At 43.7% G+C, this 25,548-nt stretch overlaps 1 protein-coding gene and 1 long non-coding RNA gene across 3 annotated transcripts in view; both read right to left on the reverse strand.

Annotated features, from left to right (window-relative positions):
- Window positions 1-25,548, reverse strand: part of LOC142775783 (uncharacterized) — a 670,285-nt gene that overhangs the window by 579,591 nt on the left and 65,146 nt on the right. The window lies entirely within an intron of this gene.
- LOC142775781 (uncharacterized) lies at window positions 5,059-11,219 on the reverse strand. Of its 2 annotated transcripts, none has more exons than XM_075877808.1 (4): window positions 9,442-11,219; window positions 8,652-8,909; window positions 7,936-8,058; window positions 5,059-7,381 (listed from the first exon to the last, which is right to left on the reverse strand). In XM_075877808.1, exons 2-4 carry the CDS (start codon window positions 8,788-8,790, stop codon window positions 7,215-7,217), a joined length of 429 nt encoding a protein of 142 aa, XP_075733923.1. In that variant the 5' UTR covers window positions 8,791-8,909; window positions 9,442-11,219; the 3' UTR covers window positions 5,059-7,214. The 2 variants fall into 2 exon arrangements, with proteins under 2 accessions (XP_075733923.1, XP_075733924.1); XM_075877809.1 differs by having other exon boundaries at window positions 7,936-7,980; window positions 9,442-11,217.

The following is a 25,548-nucleotide window of genomic DNA, read 5'->3' on the forward strand; positions in this document are numbered from 1 at the left end:
TCTACTGAGTTTGCGAACTCTTCGTCTTGCATGTAGTCTGAATCTCAGAAATCAAATATTGAGTCGCTAGACAGCAATTCAATGATGCATTATGTAGGTTGTTTGAACAGCCTTATTTCAGAATATATTTTTGTTCTGCTATCAACTCTCAGCTCTGCCTTGTTTTTTGGACCACTATTGGCGTTCATTGAGCAGCGAAACACCAAAACGACCAACAATAAATTGTCCGTGCTTTCGTGGTGCGTTTGGGGGGGGGGGGGGGGGTGATACGACAGCCTTTGGAATCAGCCTGGAGCTTGCCTCCCTATTAACGGGACAAGTGACGCCCACCCCTTCCGTAATTCACACGGTGTGAACCCTGATGTGATTCAACGCCTCTGCCGCCCAATGATGCATCTGTCAACCTGACGTCTTGCCCGAAATTATTCCATGAGGTGTTTTCCCAAGCCATTTCAAACCACTGGCTTTGGTTTGTTGTAGAATATTTGTTGATATGTAGAATAAGTGGCTTCCATTTGGAATCGAATACCAGTTTTTATTATCAGCAGAGCAGTTAGGCGTTTTCCCAAGTCGCATAGAATCTCCAGAAAAGTATTATCATTATCATGATCGCCCTTCTTCATTTGCTCGCTCCTCGAGCACGCGTGCCCGGCTGCTTAACCGGCCATTTACGCCGACGTCTTGTGCTTGACGTCGACGTGCATGGCCAGAATGTCGACGATGGTCTTAATAAGATGCCTGGTGAGGTCATTGATTTGTACATGGTAGATGGTAGTCAGGCGGTGACTTGTGTGATCTTAGGATCGCCAGAGTATTGCCTGCGTGGCAATATCTGGACATAATCAGCTTCTACGTTATCTGCATCAGCGTACTGCATGCGCTTTTGGTGTTTGTTTACGAATCTATCTATCTATCTATCTATCTATCTATCTATCTATCTATCTATCTATCTATCTATCTATCTATCTATCTATCTATCTATCTATCTATCTAGCCGCCTACGTCAGGGTGCTCTCGCAATGACCCCCTTGTTGGGGTAAACCAATATATATGTATGGGAGGGTAAGATGGTTTGACGAATACGAATAACTGGTCATGGCACGAATCATGTCACAATCCCGTCTCGTCTGTCGTCAAACACTTTCCTCCAGACAGCCGGACATACCCGTGGCCGGGTATGTGCCACTAGTATGCGGGTATGTGCCACAGGTGATTGATACTTTATATCTACCCAGGAACGGCGAGAACACACAGAGGTAATTTTAACGCGTGAGCATTAATAAAAGGCTTACAACGGCAGCGCTGTGTTGGTGAATGCAACGAAATAAAATCGGCAGATCCCACGTAAAGTGGGAATCGATGATACGCGAAGCACGAATGAGGAAGGTTGATATGTCACATTAAGATCAGCACAACATTACGAGCCGTACGTAAATTATGCTGTATATGACTTCCACGTCATGGTTATCATGTTTGGACATGTCATTTACTTTTGTCGTCCATTCACGTCATGTAATACCAAATATGGTATATGTGGAGCCGCGAGCGTCCTATGAGCGTAGCATGTAGTCATGTTTTACATGACACGCATATCAAGATTGTCATGTGTGGACGTGTCATTTACCTTCGTCGTTCATGCCCGACACGTAATACCAAATTTGGTATTTGTGGGGCTAGCGAACCAGCGACGAGCACGCTAGGAGCATACCTTGTAGTCATGTTTTTACATGACACGCATATCATGATTATCATGTTTGCACCAGTCATATACTCTAGTCATCCATTCACGTCACGTAATAGCAAATATGGTACATGTGAAGCTAGCGAAACGACCACGAGCGCACTATGAGCGTAGCATATCGTCATGTTTTACATGACACGCATATCATGATTATCATGTTTGCACCAGTCGTATACTTTAGTCATCCATTTATGTCACGTATTACCAAATGAAGTATATGTGAAGCTAGCGAAACGGCTTCGGGTTAAGATCAATTGTTGTTAAGCGCAATGCACTGAAAGTGATTGACAGTTTATATCAATCAAGGAATGGCATGAAGACAGATAGGTAATTTTGATTCCAGAGCTTTAAGAAATATCAATGCATCTCCACGAAGTGAATGATGACTAGAGGGCGAAGCTATAGGACTTTAACGTAGGCATTATTGCCTACGTTAAAGTCGTCGACAAGTGTAAAGGACGGATAGATGGACGACGAACGCAAGGACGGACGTACAGGAAAACGTATACACGGATGCGCGAATGGTCGCACGCACGGATGGACATATGTATGAACGGATGGATTTACGCGCAGACAGATGGACGGACGGATAGACGGATGGAGTGGGTGATCATGTATTGTGCTGTCGTATAGTAAGTTACACATAAAATCTGGGGCCGAATTCACAAAGCTTTCTCTTTGGCTACGCATTTTCTTAGCCAAAAGTTCTCTTATCTGGAGGGATTACTAGAGCGCGGGTATGAATTTAACTTATTCGGCACTTAAGAGGGCGAGGAGGACACATGATAGCTGATGAAACGACAAGGAAAGAAAGAAGTGTGTGCCGATAATATCAAGGTAGCACGCAAAGCGTCTAGCATCGAGAGTATACGATGACAGCCAATGATTTCCTGCATCGAAGTTTCAGTTGCGCGAGCGTCTGCTACAGCGCTTACGGGATGCCGCGTACGTTGTAATAGGCGTTTTGGCGGGCTGTGCAAAGCCAAGCACTCACCTTTCATCAACGACTGTAGCTAAAAACGAAATTGCTCGATGGCCTTAAGTCATCGAGCAATCCATGCACTATCTCGCCAAGTACAAGTAAACAACACTCCAGGTGTACCACATAAATGAAACCACACATAAATCGATGCATGCAATGTTTGAAAATGTGCCTCGAATGTCTTCCCCTATTTAAAGCGACCAGTTACCTTACATTTCATTGAAGCTGCGCTGCTACTTAACTAATTCGGTGCAATCTAGCACGGTATAGTGGTGAAAGTAAGGGTGTTCTGTACCTATAGTCAAAGGCAGCCTTTGTTACAATATTCTTATTACAAGACACATGAGCGACTTTGGTGCCTGCAGACGAATTGTGCGGAAATAGATAACAGCAGTAATCAAATGAAATTGTGAGGGCAATTTCGCTGGTTCCATGCACCGCAGCATTTTTATAAAGCCGGAATGCGAGAACGTGCATACGCTTACGCTTAGGTACATGTCTACGTAAAATGAGGGAGACTCGTCGGGAGGTGTCTCAGTGCTAATGCTTTTCACAAAACACGGTGCAAATATTTCGCCCAGCGTTGTTTGAGTGCGCAAAGCAAGGGACGTGTATACGAGTCTTAAGGTCGAGAGACGTTATCACACGTACGAAAAGGATGAAAAGAGAGAGAGACTCTCGTTTTGGCTTCGCGAAAGCTTGAAATTGATAGATAATAAAGACAATTTTCTGGCCCAGCAGACGTCAGGGAAAGTCTCCGCAAAACAGGGTCAGATGCTCGGAGAGCATAAAAAAGTGGAGTACGCGTTATATGAGAGTGACAGCCACTCAGAAAGCGAGATGAAGTGTGACTGTCCTTAGGTGTGAGAATCAATGCTAATTAAGAGAGTTGAGTTAATGAGCCAAAACTTTCCTAAATAACGATAATGAAAGCAAACTGAGCATTCATCTAGTGAAAGTGACACTAGTGACAGTGAACTCATAATAGTTGATTAGCGTTGTCACAGGCCGATATATATTTTTATTTTCTTATCTATATTCGGAAAACTATGAGAAGGTAGCGTACGTTAGAGCCGGCTATCCCAACGTCATGACAGTAATGTACAAGAATAAATAGCGCACGGTTATACAATCACACGTGGCGGTTTCTATCTTCTAGTAACCTTGGGAAAACGCATTCTAACTATTTTTTCTATTTTTGACAAAGTTTCACGGGACGTTTTTGCATTTGGCTTCATTCGAAGGAATGACGATATATCAGCAATAAGGCGAACACAAGCACTGCTGCAGTGGACGAGCGGTTACAGCGCTCAACTACAATCTAGGAGGTACTTGGTTCGATTCGCAGAATCACTGAGCACTTTTTTTTTTTTCAAGAGGTTGCCCGGCCTGACATTATGCGTGATGACGGGTACTAAGTTTTTGGGAAGTAGGCTTTCGCACTTGCTTCTTTCACTCCCCTTTTGACCCAAAAGCGCTGTACTGTGCTCCTTCAAAAATTAAACAATTCAGGGTTCATAATTTTCTCCTCCATCCTCTCTTATCGCAAAAGTGTCCAGTGCTGAAATACCAATATCATACCTGGTATATTACTTTTCACGTGTTTGGATATTCGACCAGCAATCAGTCTTCACGGTGTTTTGAAGAAAATCTACACATGCAGTGAGCTAACTGCTTGCAGCCAAGTTGACTGCCTTTGTAGGGACACGCTTTCGTGCTAATTTGGTGGGCATCATCACATGCAGCAAGACCAAAGAGCACGGACAGTTAGAGCTGATGCAAACAGAGTGATTAGTTTGTGTCTTCTCTCCCGCTATTTGTCATGCTGCACGCTTCAGTGTAATGTCGCTGTCAATGGTTAAAATGAACTATAGCAGTTAATCGAGTTCTGCTGAGAGGGTCCCATATTGTCCAGAATGGAACAGAACAATGGCAATTTGATTTGTGTGATAAAGAGATACCCTGCTTTTGGCTATTAAAATAAATTTCTAAACTGAAGTTTATTTTTTATTAACAACAGTTCTAGTGCAGATGAAAGGTGCATGGACAAAAATCGTGTATTCAGCTTGACTAGGTTTGTGACCTTAGTTGTAATTGCGAACCGGTATCACAGTATGCATAAATATCACACACATATACAACCACGGGTGATAGCTTGCTTATTCTGATTAAAATTGAAAGGTTGAAATCGACATATTCAACCAACGCAACGTGTACGAGATATGCCATGTAGAGTAGCTATGCTCGAAACTAATCTTCGCAGTTTCGTTCCATTTTACCCAATTTCTTGCCCATGACTGTAGGTTGGTAAATGAAACTTCTTCGAACACACATATTCTGTGTAAGGTTACATTTATTTTTATGCAGTACAAAACAAATTGAAATGTATAATGGCTCAAAAGAGAAATAACTAGAAATAAATTCAGCCAAATCATTACCAAACTTACTCACCTATGATAAACGGATTCTCATTTAAAAGATACATACATACATACATACATACATACATACATACATACATACATACATACATACATACATACATACATACATACATACATACATACATACATACATACATACATACATACATACATACATACATACATACATACATACATACATACATACATATACGCACACACACATATACATATGTACACCCATACATACATACATACATTCAGGTGTAAATATTAAAATGAATGGCTATAAAACAACAATTCTAATACACTCATTTTGAATATACTACAGAAAGTAACTTACGACAGATATCCACCGGCACTGTTATGTCTGAACACGGTGTTTCTCGAATTATCTCGCAAAAGCTTGATGCATAGTTTTCTGCTGCTGCCCAGTGACAAGCAGTTTTTATAAAAAACACAAGAATAAAGCCCTTGACAATGTCATGCTAAAGAAAAGGGCTGTGCATCAATATTTTGTACATGTCTGCAATATCACTCTGTTTATTTACATAGCTTGGCTCATTCACAACCCACTAACAAAGCATGTTAGGACACTTAGGCTGAAAGTTGGCACAGCACGAGTAAATTCTAGACAAAACATGAATAATACAATTATAAGCTACTAAGCTCCTTGGTGCAAACTGTGTTTATATTGACAGCTATAGGTGCCATTTCGTTTCCCCAAAACACTTCTCAAAAGTAGAATCAACTTTATTTAGCTAAAAGTTTCTATTCTGGCGCGTCGTGGTGGCTCAACGGTGGAAGCGACTCTTTCGGCCAAGAAAACAAAGACCAATTATTTTTCCAGTTCGTGAATTCACCCCATGCTAACATTGAGGCAGCTGGTAAGAGTGCTTTTGGAGAGAGGAAACCACCACATTCCCACCAGTTGTGGCCTTGGGTAGCTACTTCACTTGGACAAAAATGATGAAAAACACTCCTCAAGAAGACTTCAAAGTTTGCACATCAACACAGTTCCCATACAGCTGTCTATTAGTCTGCTTGAAAAATATTGAGTTTACTGGTGGGCAAAGACTGTACACTATGTGAGGTGATGCTCCAGTGCACTGCATGTATGTCTTGCTGCTGGCCTCAACTGCGATGTTGCTCAGCACATATGTGTAAAATAACTAATACTATGCCACTGCAAAGCAATTATGTGTCATTTGCATGAAAAAGGGACCACAATAAAAGAACATAACAACATTTGCCTTCACAAAGTTCAAAAAATGTAAATAAATTTCCACAGAGTTTTCACAGTTCATCTGAGGATAGTAATATTGATTGTAAACACATTCTTACTTCCACTAACAAACTATTTTAAGATGCCAGATTCAATATTAGAGTATACCAGCACTTTTGTAGGGCTAAACAATTGTACAGGCACCTAGAAAAACACAAGTGAATGCATGGTATAGCTACATATAAAAATAAGCACTTTTATTTCTAGTCTGAGTATAACTGCATAGATGATAAGTCACTTGCATTACATTACGAACTAACCTATCCGAGCAAAGTATACATTTAAAAAGTTAAACTTACACAGTAGATAAGTAGACTGTTGAAGGACGGACAGGCAGTGGGATAATACCCAAGCACTAAAATCTTCTGTTAAGATATACTAGGAGTAGTGATGATTTACTTCCTTCCAAATAAAATAATCCACATAGATTCACTTCCCAGAGCTTATACACTCATGGCATCATTGGTGCTACACAAATGAGTGTACACTGAAGGATTACATCGACTAAGTACATGATTACTGCATCCATGGCTTTACTTCTTGTACTACAAAGAATGCAGACACAGTTACCATTGGCGACCATGGATGCTGTGATTTCTGGCATGTAAATGTAGAGGCGCGCAGGCACTTAACACACATGTTAAAAACTTCAGCTCAAAAATATTTGCCCACTAACACTACAGCAGCCTTTAAATTAGTGTCATAGTTTGGTATCTTCCATGCAAAATTTAAATAATTTTGAATGCAAGCAAATGAACTGCTGAATAATGCACTGCTAAGAAGTTAAGCAGCAGCTGCTCCTGACATCACAATGTGCTCTTTCTGCTGTTGTAAACTTTGAGCAGGAGAACAGTCACTGGCAGTCCCTTTATACTTGTTGGTCTTCTGTGCTCTGTTCTTGATACACTGTACATGACCGTGGAGCACCAAACCCCTTGTTACTGCTGCAACTTAGAAAAATACAGATCATTGTTACAACCATGCTACATGCAAGAGTGAATAGTTGTCAATTATGTGCTCATATTTACAGATATTGTATTTTCAGAAGCCAATGACAAGCCTCAACACACACACACACACACAAACAGTGAAGACTGAAAATATATTTAATATGATACAAGAGCAAAACTACAATGTTATAGATGAAGGCATGAAACTTCTGCCAGACATAAAAAGCCAATAAGTTTTCTTCTATTTTGACTTTACACTAGGTGCGAGAAGCAGACCACAAATAAGTTCACTAAGAAATACAAGTTAGACTGCATTACAACGCAACAGCCAATGTTCCTAACATTAAGGCTGTCTAACATAGCCAGCTCACCGTACTGCGTATAGGAGCAAATGGGCAGTCTAGAAGACACAAAGAACTTGTGGATTATGAGTGTGCTTGTTGCTGACATCTATTATTCTAAATGAAGAAAACCTTTCAAAAATGCACTTCATCAGGGGAAATAATCATACGCAACAAACACAACGGGCTCCTACAGGTGCCACCAACACTCACCATTATTGTGGATACCAGTGTCTTGCCGGATGGATATGCTGCGTCCTGCACAGAACACCAAAGGAGCGCTCCATGACTTGGATTGCATGTGTGCTAGCTGCATCGCTCTGCTGCTGAAACAGGCTAGCCACAGACAGAGAAATGAGAAGCCATGGCTTTGAAACACACTGAACGTCACCTTTAGAGATCAACAATGCATACTTATGTCAGGTACAATTTGTAGAAAAAAATATATCACTATGCAATCGTGGTGAACATGTTCGGCTGAAACATAAGCAACAGCACTGAGAGAGAAAAAGCTACATTAGGTAAAAGATGCAGTTACTGGCCCTATGTCATCTGCAGCTTCTTCAATAGGTCTTTCTCTTTACAAGTTGTGAACAGCCAGGCAATTTTCACCCACTTGCTATTTCCTTCCAGAGCACTTGATCCACAGAGGGAGTCACAAGCTCGAGAGCTCAATAAGGAATCAAAGTATTTGTGCTCGTTTCAAAGCACAAGCTTTTGAGCCTCAGATAATTGGAGTTTCATTCATAAGCTGCAGGCTTTCAGCTTTCAACATTCTCAATTATCTTGCAATTTAGTTCTATAAATGTTGAATAACAGTTATGTGTAAGAATATTACAGGTATCCACTGAAAGCAACCATGCTTGGGTTTTCAATTTGTGCACAGTAAGTGGTGTTCACGTAATCGTATGTATTAAAGAAAAACTAACCTTGCAGCCAGCCGTTAGGCAGTTTTGTGCACTCGAAGCTCCCAAGCAGATCGCAGTCCTTCCAGATGAGGCTGCCATGCATGCTTCCACGCCCCATCCGCTGAATGATAACAGTCCCAGCAGTGACATAGGCTTGCATAGTTAGGGAGAACGCGTCCTTCCTATTTTTGTACAGGTGCTCCAAGTATAGATGAGGATTGATGTGCCAGAATGTTCAACCGATGAATCACAGGACCTTAACAAACCAATCTCTGCGATCTGTGAAGAGCCAAAAACGACATATTTAAAAACAATCACTAAAGCACTCACTTCTAATACTTATTTGAGGAAGCTATCACTTCGTTAATGTGACCACAATCTGCTATAATCACTTTGAAATAAACTGAAGCCTCATGTAAAATTTACGTACCGCAATATATATGTCCTACTGAAGTATAGTACTAGCACACTGGTAATCGTCTATAGAACTAATTTTCCAAAATAACATAAATTTTTTAACTGCAACCTGGCTTCTGAAAAAGAAATTCACAATAACTTTCCAACTATCAAACGTGGTCAATCGACAGGCCCAACCTCATAATCACACAAGAGCTCACTTGTATCAAATCACAAAATCTTTTTATGTATTTGCTCCATAATATATGTATGTATATAACAGTAGTAGTAAATTTTTCATGCTTCAACTTACCATAGAGAAACATTACATCTGATGGGCTTAAAAGCTTGCACACGTTATAGAACTGCGTGAATTATAGTACTGTTGAAATTTAGTTCTGCAAGGTGAACTCACCGATGGCAGCATTTAGTAGCCGTCGGTGTCATGAGGAACCAAGTACGGCCAACAGGCAAAGGGCAACTGCAGATTGGAGCTGCCAATGACAGCAATGAAGGGCTGGCCAGGCGTGCATGTCCATTGATAAAGTGTAAGAACTGGCCATGACCGGCTGTTGTCAAGGCTCTAGTGCCGTGAAAAACGATGGCCAGACGAACTCGGAAACCTGTAGTTAGGCGATATTGGCCCACAACTTCATACAAAGCAAGGCACCGGTGAAATCTTTGCTTTTTCTGGGGGCCGAAGGCAAGCTTGACGTTCACGGGCTCTCGCTGCCACATAGAACTCTCAAGTTGTTACCGAAGAACAGTCTAGGCGCGCTTCCAAAGTAACACGATCCACAACAGAATGTAGCATCTCGCAGTTTTGGTTGATCACATCACAGCGCTAGGACTATGGTTATCACAAAAAGGAGAAGTGACGACTTAATAAACAAAAGCGCCAAGCTGCCCCACCACAACTTCGCCGGGCAAAACAGTTATCAACGCTGTCTTTCAATTTTCGGTCACACGAGCACAGCTTGTTCGCAAGTCTTGGAACGTCAACACAGCACCACTGTTCACAACGAACATCGTTTCACTCCCGAACAGTACATTGCTCTCAAGTAAATAGAAGCGTACGGGCTAACTAGTGGCGAAGCAAGAACCGAGCGCGTAGTTCATACGTTTCCGTACGTACTTGGGGTCACTCAAGTAACGTGTCAAAACGCTGTCAATCCGAAATGTCGCACAGCACCCAACTGAGAGACTGGAAAGTCAAGCGAACGAACTGTTACCGGCACACAAACACACACTGCAGGCTTCTCGAGTGCTAGTTGCCGTCGATACATCGACGCCGATCCCCGCTTGATAACCACACCGACGCACAGGCTTCGCTGCGCTTCACCGTACACCATTGCACTGCCACAGCTTTCCGCACTGCTCACACGCACTGAAAGAGCTGCTGTAATCGCAACACATCCGGTCAAACGCTGAAGTAACTCGTGCGAGAAGCATTTGCTGAAAGTCGCACCGACCGATATGCTCTGTTTACGACGCCATGTTGTTTTCGACAACTGCACCGCACGTAAGAGAGCTCTTAGAAAGTACTTGCACTATTTTCACGGCGTGAAAAAAATTTCTCTTATGTGTGAGGGGGGTGATATGACGAACAGGACAGGCGTGCCAGATGAAAGAAGTGTTTTGGCAACGTCACGGAGTGAGCTGATGTAGAGGGTATTGCTTCACAACCAATCACAAGCTGTGCCTGTCGGCCAAGCCGTCGTCTGCTCGCGTTTGTCGTCTGCTTCGATCAGAGCATGCGACAGGGGATTCGCCTTCGCAACGCTATTATTCTCAGGTTAAGTGGCCGCTGCGTCGCACAAAATACATGTCAGTGGCTCGCTCTACCTTTGAATGATGTTCGTGCGCCAAGTTAAATGGCTGGTAATTGACGCAGGGATGAATTCAGCCAAGGTTTGCTCCAGAATCGTGAGGGTTTGCATATTTTCGGTATCATACAAAGTTACTAGGGTCATTTTATTCCGATTGCTTGCCATATTATCATGGTCCATATCGGTGTCTGAACAGTGAGGGTGAAGATGCATGATTTGTTTGTAGTTCCATGCGTAATCACGCGCACCCCTAATAGGCTTTGGTTTACAAAGTACGCTTTGTTCCAGATCGTCGCAAAGTGTATCGACAGCTGTATTTCAGAGATCGCAACCATTGGACAGTTAGAGCCAATGAAAGTACACTAGAGCACAAACTTTATGAACCACTCACTGAAAACTTCCTCTCATTTTTATTTCGAATAGCGTGCAAAGAATGTGCTCCCATTAACCTCTTTGGTGGTAATTTCCACCAATGAAGCAAGGATCTCGAGTCGCACTTTTCATTGGATGAGATGGGGCGCAACACAACAACATAACAAATAAGGTTGATCCTATGTCATGTCGCGTTCGAATGCAGCGACCATTCACGTATCACATTGGTTTTCATCCAACCACAAATCTTTACATGTGTAGTATTATGCCATTGACGCCCAATAGAATTCTTCAATTACTGCGACTTCGAACTTATTGGACGGTGGTGGTTGTCAACACCATCCACTGCGTACAAGGAAAACAACACGCGAAGCTCGAAGCGCCGAAAGAAATAAAAACGCACCAGCAGTCATCAGGCAGCCCTTAATGGGCGTGAATTAACTCAAAACCAGCCAGAGCACCAAAGTATACCGCTGCGGCAGCAAGTTCTAAGTAGCCACATTGTTCCTAAGAGTGGTCCGGACCACTCTTGGGATTTTCTCTCAGCCATGCTGTTTTTACGCACAATTTCGCTTCGTGAATCCACTTACGAGCACTTTTCAGTGACGTAAGCAAATATAGCAACTGCATCACCATCGCTGACATGTTCCGGGGCAGTCACAGCGCGCTTTATTTGCAGTGGCCGATGTGACAACTATGGCCTCTTACGACGTTTTTTCGTTTCGTGAATCGACTTACGCAACAAAATTTCTCTTGCGCAAAAATGTTTTCGTAAGTCAGTTTTGTGAATCCGGGCCCTGTTGTTTACACATTTGATTTCTTAATTTGTTGTGCACATGTTCAGTTTAGGTTTTTTTTTTTTTGAGAGGCTTGGTGGATTCCAAGTAGGTCGGCCCTATGCAGCTTCGCCCCTAAAAAGTGGCATCGGCAGCGTTGACCCAACGAACGCATAGAATAAATATCATGACCCCCACAGGAATCAAACACCAGCATTCTGCGTGGCAGTCAAGTATTCTTCAACGAAGCCAACTCCAGGTCTCGGAACAGCTTTTCAAGTGGACTGTAATGCTGTAATGTTTGTGAAACGTCAATAGTGGTTGTAGGGCTGGCTATGCAATTTTATAAACAGTACATACGCAGTCCTGTCATACAGCCGTTACGTTGGGCTAACAACAACTGTATAGGGAAGCGCCATGCTCAGTGATATAGATGTCAGCTTACCGCTTCTGGTGTTGCTAACATCCGGCATGTTGCTGTTGTCATCGTTATTCAACAGTAAACATGCGACTGTATAACACATGTCTCTTAGTACAAAACTTTTACCTATCTTTAGAGACATCTGAAACGTTTCGCCCAATAAATAATCACAACACAGGCATCTTCCCTCCGCATGCTTCGCATAACATCGATTACCAAGGTACGTGGGATTTGCGGAATTTTTTATATCCTTAGTTCTATATCAAGGAAGCTGCTCTTGGGGTGCTCAAGTGTAGTGCACAATGTTACTGTAGTTAAGGTCAAGCAAATAATGAATCGATTGAATGTCAGTAGGGTTAATACTGCAAACATTGTCAAGTATATTAGAACACAATCTTAGGATGCGTGTGGATTGAATAATTGCTTAGGTTAACTTGAAATGGTCACATACATTTATGAAGGGCTTGCCTTCAGCCGAATGACAGAAGCTCGTTCCTTGCTTCTACAAGAAATGTAGAGAATCTTACAGGTGGCTATGATGAGTAAGCGATGAAGATGTAAAACTTATCTGAGAGATATTTATGTGACAACAACAGTTACATGCTTGATCATTCATATGGTTGTGCGTTAACACCAATTTTATACTTCCGTGGCATTGTTACTCAGACCGAACAAAAATGATGCAACACGCTTATATATATTAAATAGAACACGGGTCTGGCTTTAATTCCGGGATGTCAAAAAAATGCAATGTGGCATTTTACAAAACTGCATTTTGAAATTACTGAATTTTCAGAGACCCTTAATTGAGATTTAAAAGTTTGCGTTGTACATCATATTCGACAATATTATTTGGCCCTATTGTTAATCTAAAACGTGGCAATAATTTCAGAAATTGCGAAAGCGGTGACCATTATTCAATGGGAGGGAGAAATCTGAAAGTGGAGCACTATTCAACAATGTGCCACATTCGCGATTGTTTTCTAAAAATAATGGTCCCGAAATTGCAAAAATAACAGTTTTTTTTTTGTAAACTCACGTCATTCATGATATACGCAGGAAAAATTAGAGACGAACAACTACTGTAATGTTTTGAAGGATCTTGCCTAGATCTCCTTTTATTTTTTCGCAATGCGCAAAAGACAGTTCTGGTTCAGTGGTGAATTTCTTGATTTTCTTTGGCGAAGGCAAACTTTTTGTTCGCCAAACTAAGATTGCTGACGTGTCCCTGGGGCTCGAACAGCAAGATAAAAAAATTCAGTCACATTTAAGGGGTTCGGCGGACATGAACTGATATTCTTATATGAACACACCACGTAGGTGTAGAGGAGAAGAGAGATAAATGCCGTGGGTATTGGGATATGTAAATTTCATATTGAAGAAATAAAGTCTATATCTGCATTGTTAAGACGAACAGCGCTGGACGAGGGATGGTGAAAGAACGACATACGAGGAAGGAAAGAAAGCGTTGTTTGTTCCTAGACCAGTTAAGTGCACTCCTGTAGTTCATACTGTAAATCTTTAGACGATGCCAAATGGTTCAACTGGTAATGCCAATGGCGCAAACATCTCGACAAGTGCACTCGCCAAGGCGCTGCACCAGCGACATTGCCCGTCCTTAAGTGCGGAGCATGCACTGTATGGCCCCCGGTTGTCGTCATCTCTTGTCTCGCATCGTGTCTTGGCGTAATTAACGTTCAGAGCCAAGCAGAGCACAGCCTAGCCATGTATGTTATAGCGAAACAAGGGGACTTGTATATTATAGTATGGCAAAAGGTTGGAAAAGGAAAACAGGACGGAAAGCAGGATGGAATGAATATGGCACAACATAGCCATGTATAGTAAATAGGAAACGAGTCGGTAAATGAAGGGATGATGAGGAGGAAAAGGGTAGAGTGAAATAAGGAGGGGAGCGGGTGCTACTACAACATTACACAAGTTTTCCTTTCCCGCCACGGATGCCGAGCCAGCTGCACGTTTTGAATGCCAGCGCTTCTTCGCCCGTGAACGCTTCAGGTCCTAAGGGCAGGCGAATCTCTGCTTCGATCTTCCTACAGTTTTCACGTTGAGTGAAACTGCAGTGATAGTTCATCACTTCAAGCCTTCATGTTACAACATTCAAAGTTATATTTTTTTGTATATTTGTATGGTCAATCTTAAGGCACTAAAGAAAGATTTGAAAAAAGTCAGATGAAATAAACACGACAAAAAACAAAAGAATGGTGGTGAACCTTTCTGAAGTTCCAAAAGTTTGTAGTTCCAAAAGCATTTAAGGAAGAGGAACACCGAAGCAAACCGTAAAGGCGAATAAGTTGGCAATGGTCGCTATCTCAAAACACCGTACCTTTACAGAGCTAGCGTGACCGCCAATACTCTGAACAAGAGAAATGCAAGACGCCGCCCCATGGGTCTGTACACAACTGAACAAAAATTACTTGATATGATTTCCATCGTAAGGCACTTCATGAGGGGATCTCTCCCCTGTAACCGCAAGCGTAGGAAGGCGGCGTCGGGTGTCGCGCGGCCGTCCATACCACCGCTGCGCGTCCCCAGAGACACGACACAAGATTTTACTAAGGATGTTTGAGATGAAGGCCCTACAAGTCATCACTGTGTTGAGGTCGTTGATAAGCACAATGCGCACACTCCTCACTAGATTGACAACACCATCAGCTCTAAGGGCAGTGCAAGTTCTGGATACCTTGAAGCCAGTCCTTGCAAGCCTTCTTTAGCATCATGAATTGCAGCGTACTATAAAACAGTCGAAGTCGGCCTCTACACTGTGACAGTTCACAGTTTCATGACCTAGTGGTTCATTAAACGCTGCTATGCGTGCTAGTGTACTACTCTCTTTCCCTAATTCTCTATTATTTCTCCTTTTCCCCTTTCCCCCGGGTAGGTTTGCAAACCCCGTGCAACCTGGTTAAGCTTCCAGCCTTTCCTTTGCTTTTCAATCTCCCTCTATAAATCACTCACATTTTGCTCTAAACGCGCATAAATAAAATAAACACAGTGATATGTGTTCTTTTATAAGGCTATGGTTCACATTCCAAACTCTTCGGAGGTGAGTGCTACAAATTTGAAGCGGTGAGCTGAGCTAGTTGGAATTCTGAAGTTTAATGCATTTCTTAAGAGAAACACGGAAAAAACCAGGAGTCATAGAAAGACAGTAGGACAGTAAAATGCGTGTTTATCTGCCTAGCACTCCAGGCCTCCCGCCACGAGTTTTTTTTTTTTTTTTAAGATCAAAAAGGGTCACGGAGTGTTTCTTACGTGTAGTATTATACTCTATGATTCATGCAAAGCACTTGTTGAAGAAGGAGACCATTTGATCGATGTTTCAACCAAAGAAAAAAATTTGACTCATTGAACTCTGCCTTGCATGCCACTCCGACGTCAAAAGAGAAGCGATATGTGCGCCCTAACGTTGTGTGCTTAATGAGATTAAAAATACAGTTTCGTACTTTGGTAATAATTAGATGCTTGAGTGCAGTATTTTGTGGCTATGTTTCGCGCAATCTGGAGATTGTGCAACACAGAACTTGTCAGGGGTCGACAACAAATCCAACAGAAGTCCCTCAAAGGACGAAGAGTGCGCTACCGCAACAGTCCTTGTGTTAGTTGAAAAAAAAAATGAGGACCAAGCAGTCGCCACAACAAGCAACTGTACCGTTTCCGATAGAATAGAATATTCTATTGCAGCGTTTCTTCATCCTAAAGAGCGAGACAGCGGAACTTCCGGTCACCCCTAAATCAGCAGAAACGTCACGCATGTCGTCATCGCTAGAGCGGCACGTCGCTGTCGATTCTGGCTTTGGTGGTGGTGATTCTTGCAACATAAAGAGGACCCTGAAGTCACATGGAGCAGGTTGCGGGCTCCCAGAGACACGGGCCTACAACCACTGGCACTGCTAGGAAATCGATACTTAAGCGATGCTAATCAGAACCTTCCTTTTTTATTTAAACATCTTTCTGCGGTGCGACTTCATACGTGATGTTTGTACTTAGGTGGGCGTAAAAAGCTTTCATCTCACACTCGTCATAGTATGAAAATACGCATGTCAGAATAAACCGCCCCAAAACCCTTATTTGAACTTTGGAAGCATAGGGCATGTTGGCGGGTCTTTTACCCTATAGAATACTCTCGCCTAATAACAACACTGGAAATCAATAACTAATTGTGGTTAGAGTCGTCTAAAGGTGAATGAATACCGCCCTGTCGTCTATTTCTGCCTTACGTTAGTGTAGCGTTCAAATCGCAGATAATGCTAACGCACAATGCCACAATGACACGGTGGTGAGCCTCAGCCAATTTTTTGTGTTTTTAGTTTTACTAAATCATTATTTTCATTTGTTTTGTTGTTTTAAATATTTTTATTAAATCCTGAGTGATTGGCTATTACTAATTCATATTCACTTCGACGTTCTTTTTATTAGCGTAATCCTCTATCGCACTTTCCAGTTAGAACGTTAGTTTCAGCTCATAAATTACAATGACCAGGAATATTCAAGAGTTGAGGTTCACTGTCCAGTTGATTTCTTTGTGATTAAAGAGCATGATGACCAACATATTTCAGTGGTCTTGCAACAGATTTATTTTAGACAGATAGCGTATTCAATTTATTTAGCGGGTGGTTACCTTATTGATATGAAAGCCTGAAGTGCCTGCTCAGAGGTTGGCCCACGAAAACATGGCGTGTGGTACCCAAAACTTTCTTGAGCTTAAGTATATTCACTTAAAGATCAAGGCTTGATCTGAAATAGAAACCAGGGATTCGTCATGCACTTCGTTTCTGAGTTTCACCGAGTGGCTTGACCTCTAAGCTTTGCAGCTAAGCGGCGGAGCCAGTGATTTCGGAGAATGATGAGAAAACGAAAAACTGGTCTCGTTCAAAACATTGCGGTCGTAATTAAGTTGAAATAGCCGTATTCAAGAGAATCAATGGTAAAATAGGGTGAACTAAAGGTGAATTATAATTGTCTGGCAGCCTCAAAATATTTACATTGGGTGTCTCATGAAAGCTTAAGCTTTCGCCTGTGCTCTTCGTTAAGTAAAGAGACTAAGTTATCTTAGTGCGATACTTAGATAAAAGCTTTTCGAGTGCGACAAACAAATGCGTGTTTCTGTTCAATGACCAATGCTAAAGTCTTTTTCGCGTTATCAACACCGTACAAGATTATCAGAAGGCAATGATTACGATTCTTCACAGTACGTGAATCTTTTAAGCGTGCTTGTCCAGTCCGATTTGCACCGAGAAATCGCGGATATGCATTTTGCGTAACCATAAGTTGGGAAAAAATTTTGTAAGTCCTGATTTCAATATGTGATGTTGTCTTCTTGTCGAAACAAAGGATTGTCGACTTGTCAAGCTTCCTATTGATCACTTTTTTTTTCTATGCCGCCCTCCCCCTTCAGTTTGTACATAAATATATAGGATGGCATACAAACAATTTCAGTTTCAACTTAAATACCTTCTTGAGAAAACATCCCTCAATTCACGTGTAATGCACCCATATCTTTATAGTTTGACTTGACCATACGGAAGATATTATGTTCACTAACCACTGTAACGGGTAATTCTCCGCAATAAAATTCAACGCACGTGCACACAACCTCCTCACAAAAGGCAAACGGAAACCTCTTGAAGCAGAAACATGTGATTTCGTGCTACCGTCGGATAGTGTAGCACACAACTAACTCCGAAAACAAGTTCGATTCAAGTGCAGTGATTTGACGAGCCTTTTTTTTTATTTAGCATGCATGTGATGAGACTCTAAACTTCTGGAATTCTTCTTACAGTGTAGCAGTCCCCTAACAGCTAATCACGAGCCCGAAAGCGTGCCTTTACTTGCACCCGGTGATACTTCTGTATGGCCTCCCACACCAGCTGAAGAAAAAAATCACATCATACCCACGAAGTGAATGATGATTGGTGGGGTGAAGCGTTCGTAAGTCCGTCCGTGCTTTCGTCCAACCATTCGTTCTTGATTCCATCCGTCCATGCGTCCATCCGTGCGTCCGTCCGTGCGTCCGTCCATGAGTCCGTCGGTGTGTCTATTCATCCGTGTTACCATCGGTGCATCTGTCCTTCCATGCGCCCCTACATGCATCCGTCCGTATGTCCGTTCTTCCGTCTGTCTATCCATCCGTCCGTGCGTCTTTTCGTGCGGTCATCCCTTTGTCTGTATGTGCGTCCATAAGTCCGTCCGTCGATCTGTATGTCCATCCTTCCGTTCATCTATCTAGTGAACACTCCAAGTACAGCCATCTCACATATTTTCATCATGAGAGAGAGAATAAAACAATTATTTGCGACCGAGTAAAGAGTGTCGGTGAGTGGGCTCCTTAGTCCGGGATCCCATTGGCACAGACCGCTGTCCTCGCTCGTCTCACGAGGGCCTCTTGGGTTGGACAGAGCTACCTCCCACCCTACAGTGTTGTTCTGGGCTGTGGGTTATAGAGGTGGATTGTGTCATGTATTTATTATATGCAAGTAGCGCCATCCAGCTGACATTCTAAGGAACGCTCTTTCAAGTATGTGCCATCAGTGGCTACATACATCATCGGAGGATGAACAAACCCACACCCTAAGGAGCTTGACCTCAAAAAAAGGAAGAGGTGGGATCGAGGGAAGCCCGAAAAAATCCTTACGTGGTCTACTTTCGAGACATGAGCCACCTATAAACTACTGAGATTTATGACACAGGGACACCCATTAGAAAGTTTATTGTATCCTGTGCTATGCGAGGCTTTGAATCCAATATCACCCAAACGCTATAGGAACGGCCAAAGAATAGGCGGATCCGCTTCATCGTGAAGAATAACAAGTTGCCCAAGTGTAGCAACAAAAGTACCTTCGCCGGGATGCCCGCATATCATTATTGCTTCAGGTCACAACTGGAGCCCCGATGCTCGTGCGCAGCTGGAGGAGTGGACACATTGATGCTTTCGATGCCGACCTCGCCTTCACACCAGCCGTCATGGTCGACGTCAGGACGCCCATAATGCAGTCCTCCGGCTGGAATCCCTCGAGACGCGATGAAAATAGGGCACTTGAAACAGTGTCATCTCGACGCCGAAGCACCCAGGACTACGCCCCAAGAAGACGCCTCCGATTCAGGGGGGGGGGGGGGGGGGCTCCTCGTAAATAGCCAGAAGAAGCCTTGGCACAAAAGAGAAGCAAAGCTGAGGACACGCTAAGGCAAAGAAGCGGCCCACGAAGTCGTTGAGCCCGCTCCTGTTTTCGCGTGCTTTTCGTGTGTTTTCCCACTGAGCCGCGGAAGTGAAACGGAGGCCGACGGGGAGGGGGCACTGCGTGCACGCGTGCCACCCGGAATCGCTGGGGCCAATATTTGAGCGCCCGTGGCCAATTCCGCCGAACGGCAGTCCCGCTCTCTTATTTTTTTTTTATACGCACACGCAGCGCACTCCTCCGCGAATATGCGCGCCCAATACAGCCCTTGAAACATTTACAGCGGACAATAAAAGCGGAGCCTTCATCTTCTTACGGCACCCGTCTCCGCGGAGAGCGCCGTCTTTTGCATCCGAGCGCGGCCCGCCACTGAACGAGCAGAAGAGGCCGCCGCGAGTCTTTTACACGGCCAAATGGATGTATCGGCGCAGAGCGCTGGTCGGGATTTTAGCGCTCTGGGCTGGAAGGAGTCGAGAGGGGGTTCTTGATACGCCCAGCATATCTCTTTTTCCTTTTTACTCGCGGCTCCATCAGCCCAGGCCGTTTCACCAGAGCCGGGCTCTCGCGAACGCTGATGCGCTCTCTAACGATTTCTTTCAGCCACTGGCGCTTCCCCTAACGGAGCCGGCGCGCCGGAGCGCTCGACACGCGGGGACAGCCCGCCGGATTAGGCAGAGCGACCCCTTTTGTAATTCGCTTGCCGTTCTGCTCTTCCGAAACGCTGTTCCGATGCCAAGTGGCTGCGGTGCCCTCCCAAACCCCGTCAGCGAACGTTTCTACCCCTCCCGTTGAGCTGTTCGTTCTCCCATTTCTTTCTCTTGTCATATTGTTTAATGTAGTGTGCACATTTTGCACGAATGTGTTCGGGTGGACGCGTGCATGTCCAATGGCTTTCCATTGTTTATCGTATCATTCTCGCCAACTAAACGACCATCGAGCATTCGCAAGAATGTTATTCTATAACTCTGATGTCGTACACTGGCACCTATTTCACAAAACGATAGCCGTAGCAACTTCAGAGAAATCGCCAAAGGGAAGATGCTTGTGAGCGTATACACGGGGTCAGTATATTCATTCACTGATTCATTGTATGTACTTTTGAACATAACATGTACTTGCAGGACAAGACACTCAAGGAAATTATATTAGGTGCAGTCATTCGGGTGATCTCGTTTCAAGCGTGGTTTTCACGTTTATTTATGTTCACTTATTTTCGCATTTTGTTTTCCCCGACAATGAGAAAGTGTGGCGCCTTTAGCAAGATGTCAAGTATACGTGGGCAAGCGAGCTTGCCGTTATTGAAGCTTTCGTCGAGCAGCCTTTTCAATACTTGACAAGATCCCTGGCACGTGCTGCTTGCTTTCTCGCCATCAACAATGCAGCACGTTCCCGATGTTTTCGGCTCACGCACACTGAAACACAAGCGTACGATCATTGGTGTTTCCCCCATGTGGTTTCCACACGACCTGTTGGACTCGCTATTATTCCAGCCGAGTGGCTGAGTAGAAATATGCTGACTGTCTGTTTTTTCATCACGTCGAATAGAGGTAATAAGTTGCCTCTGACACGTACGATGAGCGTGCCTTGCACAGCAAGTACGACTTGTCCTTGTCAAGCCATTAATCACAAGTGATTGATTGATTGATTGATTGATTGATTGATTGATTGATTGATTGATTGATTGATATGTGGGGTTTAACGACCCAAAACCACCATATGATTATGAGAGGCGCCGTAGTGGAGGGCTCCGTAAATTTCGACCACCTGGGGTTCTTTAACGTGCACCCAAATCTGAGCACACGGGCCTACAACATTTCCGCCTCCATCGGAAATGCAGCCGCCGCAGCCGGGATTCGATCCCGCGACCTGCGGGTCAGCAGCCGAGTACCTTAGCCACTAGACCACCGCAGCGGGGCAATCCAGAAAACAATCACCGTAAGTGGGTATGCACAACAAATATCACGCGAATATCACTATATATTACTACAGACGAAGGCAACAGTTGGGCCAACAAATGGCTACGAACCGACGGCGGCAAGTCGCACACCATTCAATGAGAGAATACTATAGGGAACGGGAAAGACAGCAGCGGCTGTGAGAAGACACCCGAGGAGATGAAATTAAAGCCCACGCCAACGAGGACGAGCGCGTAGACCTATGAGAGATGCAAACGCTTGGTTGCAAAGTGAGCTTCTGTCTTTAGAGTTTGGAGATCCGTGTCGTGTCTGTGATTGTTTGTGGTTCAACTAGAACCTCTCTGCGCGGTGAAAGAAACGTAGATAAAACCTACAGTATCACATAGCTAAAGCCTAGCAACGACGGACCCTTTAGCATCACCTAGCTAAGGTCTAAAAACTACCTATAGAAAGAACCAGATTAGCCTCCAGTTTCGGTGTTTCGAGCCTTGCGCAGCTTGCTTTAAGCTTCATGATTTTTTTTTTGCCCTACTTTACGACTTTCTCGGTTTAGATCTTCAATCATTTTTTTTTAGAATCCGTTGCCATCATTCCTGAAGAGTCAATGTCATCTGCAAACCTTGGGCTGCTCAGATATTTTTCGTTGAGCTTTATTCTCCCCAATCTAGTCAATTCGATATTAGCAGTGGCTAACACTGACTAGATCGTATAATCGGTGTGTGTGTGTGTGTGTGTGTGTGTGTGTGTGTGTGTGTGTGTGTGTGTGTGTGTGTGTGTGTGTGTGTGTGTGTGTGTGTGTGTGTGTGTGTGTGTGTGTGTGTGTGTGTGTGTGTGTGTGTGTGTGTGTGTGTGTGTGTGTGTGTGTGTGTGTGTGTGTGTGTGTGTGTGTGTGTGTGTGTGTGTGTGTGTGTGTGTGTGTGTGTGTGTGTGTGTGTGTGTGTGTGTGTGTGTGTGTGTGTGTGTGTGTGTGTGTGTGTGTGTGTGTGTGTGTGTGTGTGTGTGTGTGTGTGTGTGTGTGTGTGTGTGTGTGTGTGTGTGTGTGTGTGTGTGTGTGTGTGTGTGTGTGTGTGTGTGTGTGTGTGTGTGTGTGTGTGTGTGTGTGTGTGTGTGTGTGTGTGTGTGTGTGTGTGTGTGTGTGTGTGTGTGTGTGTGTGTGTGTGTGTGTGTGTGTGTGTGTGTGTGTGTGTGTGTGTGTGTGTGTGTGTGTGTGTGTGTGTGTGTGTGTGTGTGTGTGTGTGTGTGTGTGTGTGTGTGTGTGTGTTTAAGGAATTGCTTAACAAATTGAGCTGTTGGGCAGAATGGTGGCGTCAAACTTTCCAACCATTGTTCAAGTAAATTCTACTTAGATTAGTAAAAGTAGACGGTGTTCGTTATATCAAGTTTTTTTTTCGATTTCAGACCCTGCTTAGACACGAAGAAGTTCCAAACTCTACAATGTGCTGTTATACGCTGTCAGGCTGTGACTGAGCTGAGCCTTTGTCCGCAGCAGCCCATCGCGTAATACACAGTAAAGAAAAAGTAAACAAAAAATCTGCTTCGGCTGCCAAGCTCGGCCTTAACCTTTGCAGGGTATTATTTTCATTTCAACGGGCACCGAGTACCGGAGAGGAGGGGGAAAGTTACAAAGTATTTCGTTTTATAGGAGCAGTTTTTATTAATGAAGCGAGGACCATCGGCTTCTGATTTTCTTTTATAGGGCATTTGTATCATTGAGATGACTTGGCACAAAGAGCGTGCGACTGCACTCAAAGAGGGATAAGTCACTACTGCGGTTGCTTCGCCAGATTGTGCGACGGACGCCACCGCTCTAACATCATCCCAGCGGGCAGTGCACTCTATCACAGTAACAACTGCTTCACAACCAAATGTCTTCTTCTTTTGCTTCTGTTTTCTCTCGTCATTCCTGGGTAGACAGTATGTAGCAACAGCTGTAGCGGACAAGTTTGTTCTGACCGGTCGTACAGCACTCGTAAAAAAGTGGCCAGGTTGCCAGAGGAATTGACGACGCACAGTCCTCACTGCAGCAGTGACAACGTTCCGCTGTGCTGGGCCATCAAATTTCGAAACGTGTGGTGACAAATCATGTTCCTACTCCACCAATATCTCTTACTTTCGAGCTCTATGGATGCGCAATACTGCACCCGGTTTGGTAACGCATCGGTATATAATTTGTTCGTGCTGTATGTTTCATATATACAATAAATGAGAGAATGAGTGAGGGGGGAAGGAATGCTCCTGTTGTTGGCAAAGCATCGAACGCCTTGACCGGAGGTTGCAGGTTTGACCCCCCCCCCCCCCAATTGTATTCTAAACTACAGGACAGTTAAAAGCGGCAAATGAATTCTCATACCTCCCTTGGCTTCATTAGATTGAAGGAAGAAAATTTTAGGGTCCGTTGCTTCCTTGTCTGACACAACCTTAATACAGTATATATATATATTGGCACGCGCATATATATATATATATATATGTATGTATATATATATATATATATATATATATATATATATATATAGAGAGAGAGAGAGAGAGAGAGAGAGAGAAAGAGAGAGACAGTGCGAATTGTTCTCTGTCAACATCTATGATGGTGTGAACCGCCAGCAGGGTCACATGGCGGCGCGTGACTGAGCAACCGCTTAGAACACATAGCGGTCATGGTACAGAGACCTACACGCTATCACAACATCTGCTTGAAGGAAAGCTGAAAGAAGCGAGCCAGCAGCAGAACAGGGCAACTTTTCTAACCATTCATGTCTTTTTGCTGGAGTGAAAACCTGTGTCCGTGACGTGAAGCTTAGATAAGGAAGAATGAAGACGCTAGCGTCAACTACGACTAACGCCTACCAGGCCATAGCTCGCAACCAGAGGCGCTTAATTACATTAGTATTATCCGACTGGAACGCATGAAAAAACCGAGGCAACTTAAGTAAAAAAAATGTTCATTTTCAAAGCCTGGGCGCGGGAGAACTTGAACTTAGCCTGGACTCTGTGTTAGAAGACCGTTTCTAACCTGCCATGGCTTTCCTCGGAGAAGCACTGCAGTCTGCTTGCTCCTGTCACCTTAGAGGAGCTGACACGAGCCTCGAGTCGCCTTCACAAAGGTTCTGCACTGGGATGCGAGAGTCTAAGCTTAAAATCTTACAGCACATTTACGGACATTTTAGGGCCCGCTTTATGTGAGGTTCTTAATGTTTTTGCCAGGACACGCACTTTTTCCCTATCCTCCAAGCGCGGCAGAATCATAGCCTTTCCGAAAAGACTGGATAAGTTCAAAGATCCACATAATTGGTACCCCATAACAATTTTGGAAGAGCCTATGAACGGCTAATGACTGCATTACCTCTGCGCATGCAAGTACTCATGCACTCGTTGATTAGCACCTGGCAGTCTTGTTTGGTCGCGCACCGCAACGTACACATGTTGAACATGCTTAACAGGGATATTATTGATTACACAAGGCAAGGAGAGGCGAAGGGGTAGCTCACTTCCCTAAACCAGACTTAGGTGTTCGATAGGGTTGAGCACAAGTACATTTTCACCACCTTGTTGGTATTTTGCTTCCCGAAGCAGTTTATGTGTGTCGTAATGGAAATATATAACGACATTAGTCGCGACTTATCTATCAGTCAGGAAATATTTGGCTTATTCCCAGTGTCGAGAGGCGTAAGAGAACAATTCCCCCCCCCCCCTCGCCGTTATTATAGTTAAATTTTTCCTCATTCAGATAAGGAATCACTCATGTGTACTAGTGCTGCGAATCCCCGGTAGCGGTACTATTAGGCTAAAGTGATGGCCTACGCAGACGAAGTCAAAATATATAGCCTTGCCTCTGCCCTCGAGGTTTATTTATTCTACGCACAAATCTCAGAAGCCCAACTTAGCCTGCACAAATGCAAATCGCTAAGCATCCATGATTCATCGTTAACATGCCTACACGGCATCAATGAAACAGCTTAAGCATATTGAGAATAGTCTACAGTTCTGAAGAATCAACTATAGTGAGAGTGAGAGTGAG

This window comes from Rhipicephalus microplus, chromosome X (genome assembly GCF_043290135.1).
Source record: "Rhipicephalus microplus isolate Deutch F79 chromosome X, USDA_Rmic, whole genome shotgun sequence".
NCBI lineage: Eukaryota > Metazoa > Arthropoda > Arachnida > Ixodida > Ixodidae > Rhipicephalus > Rhipicephalus microplus.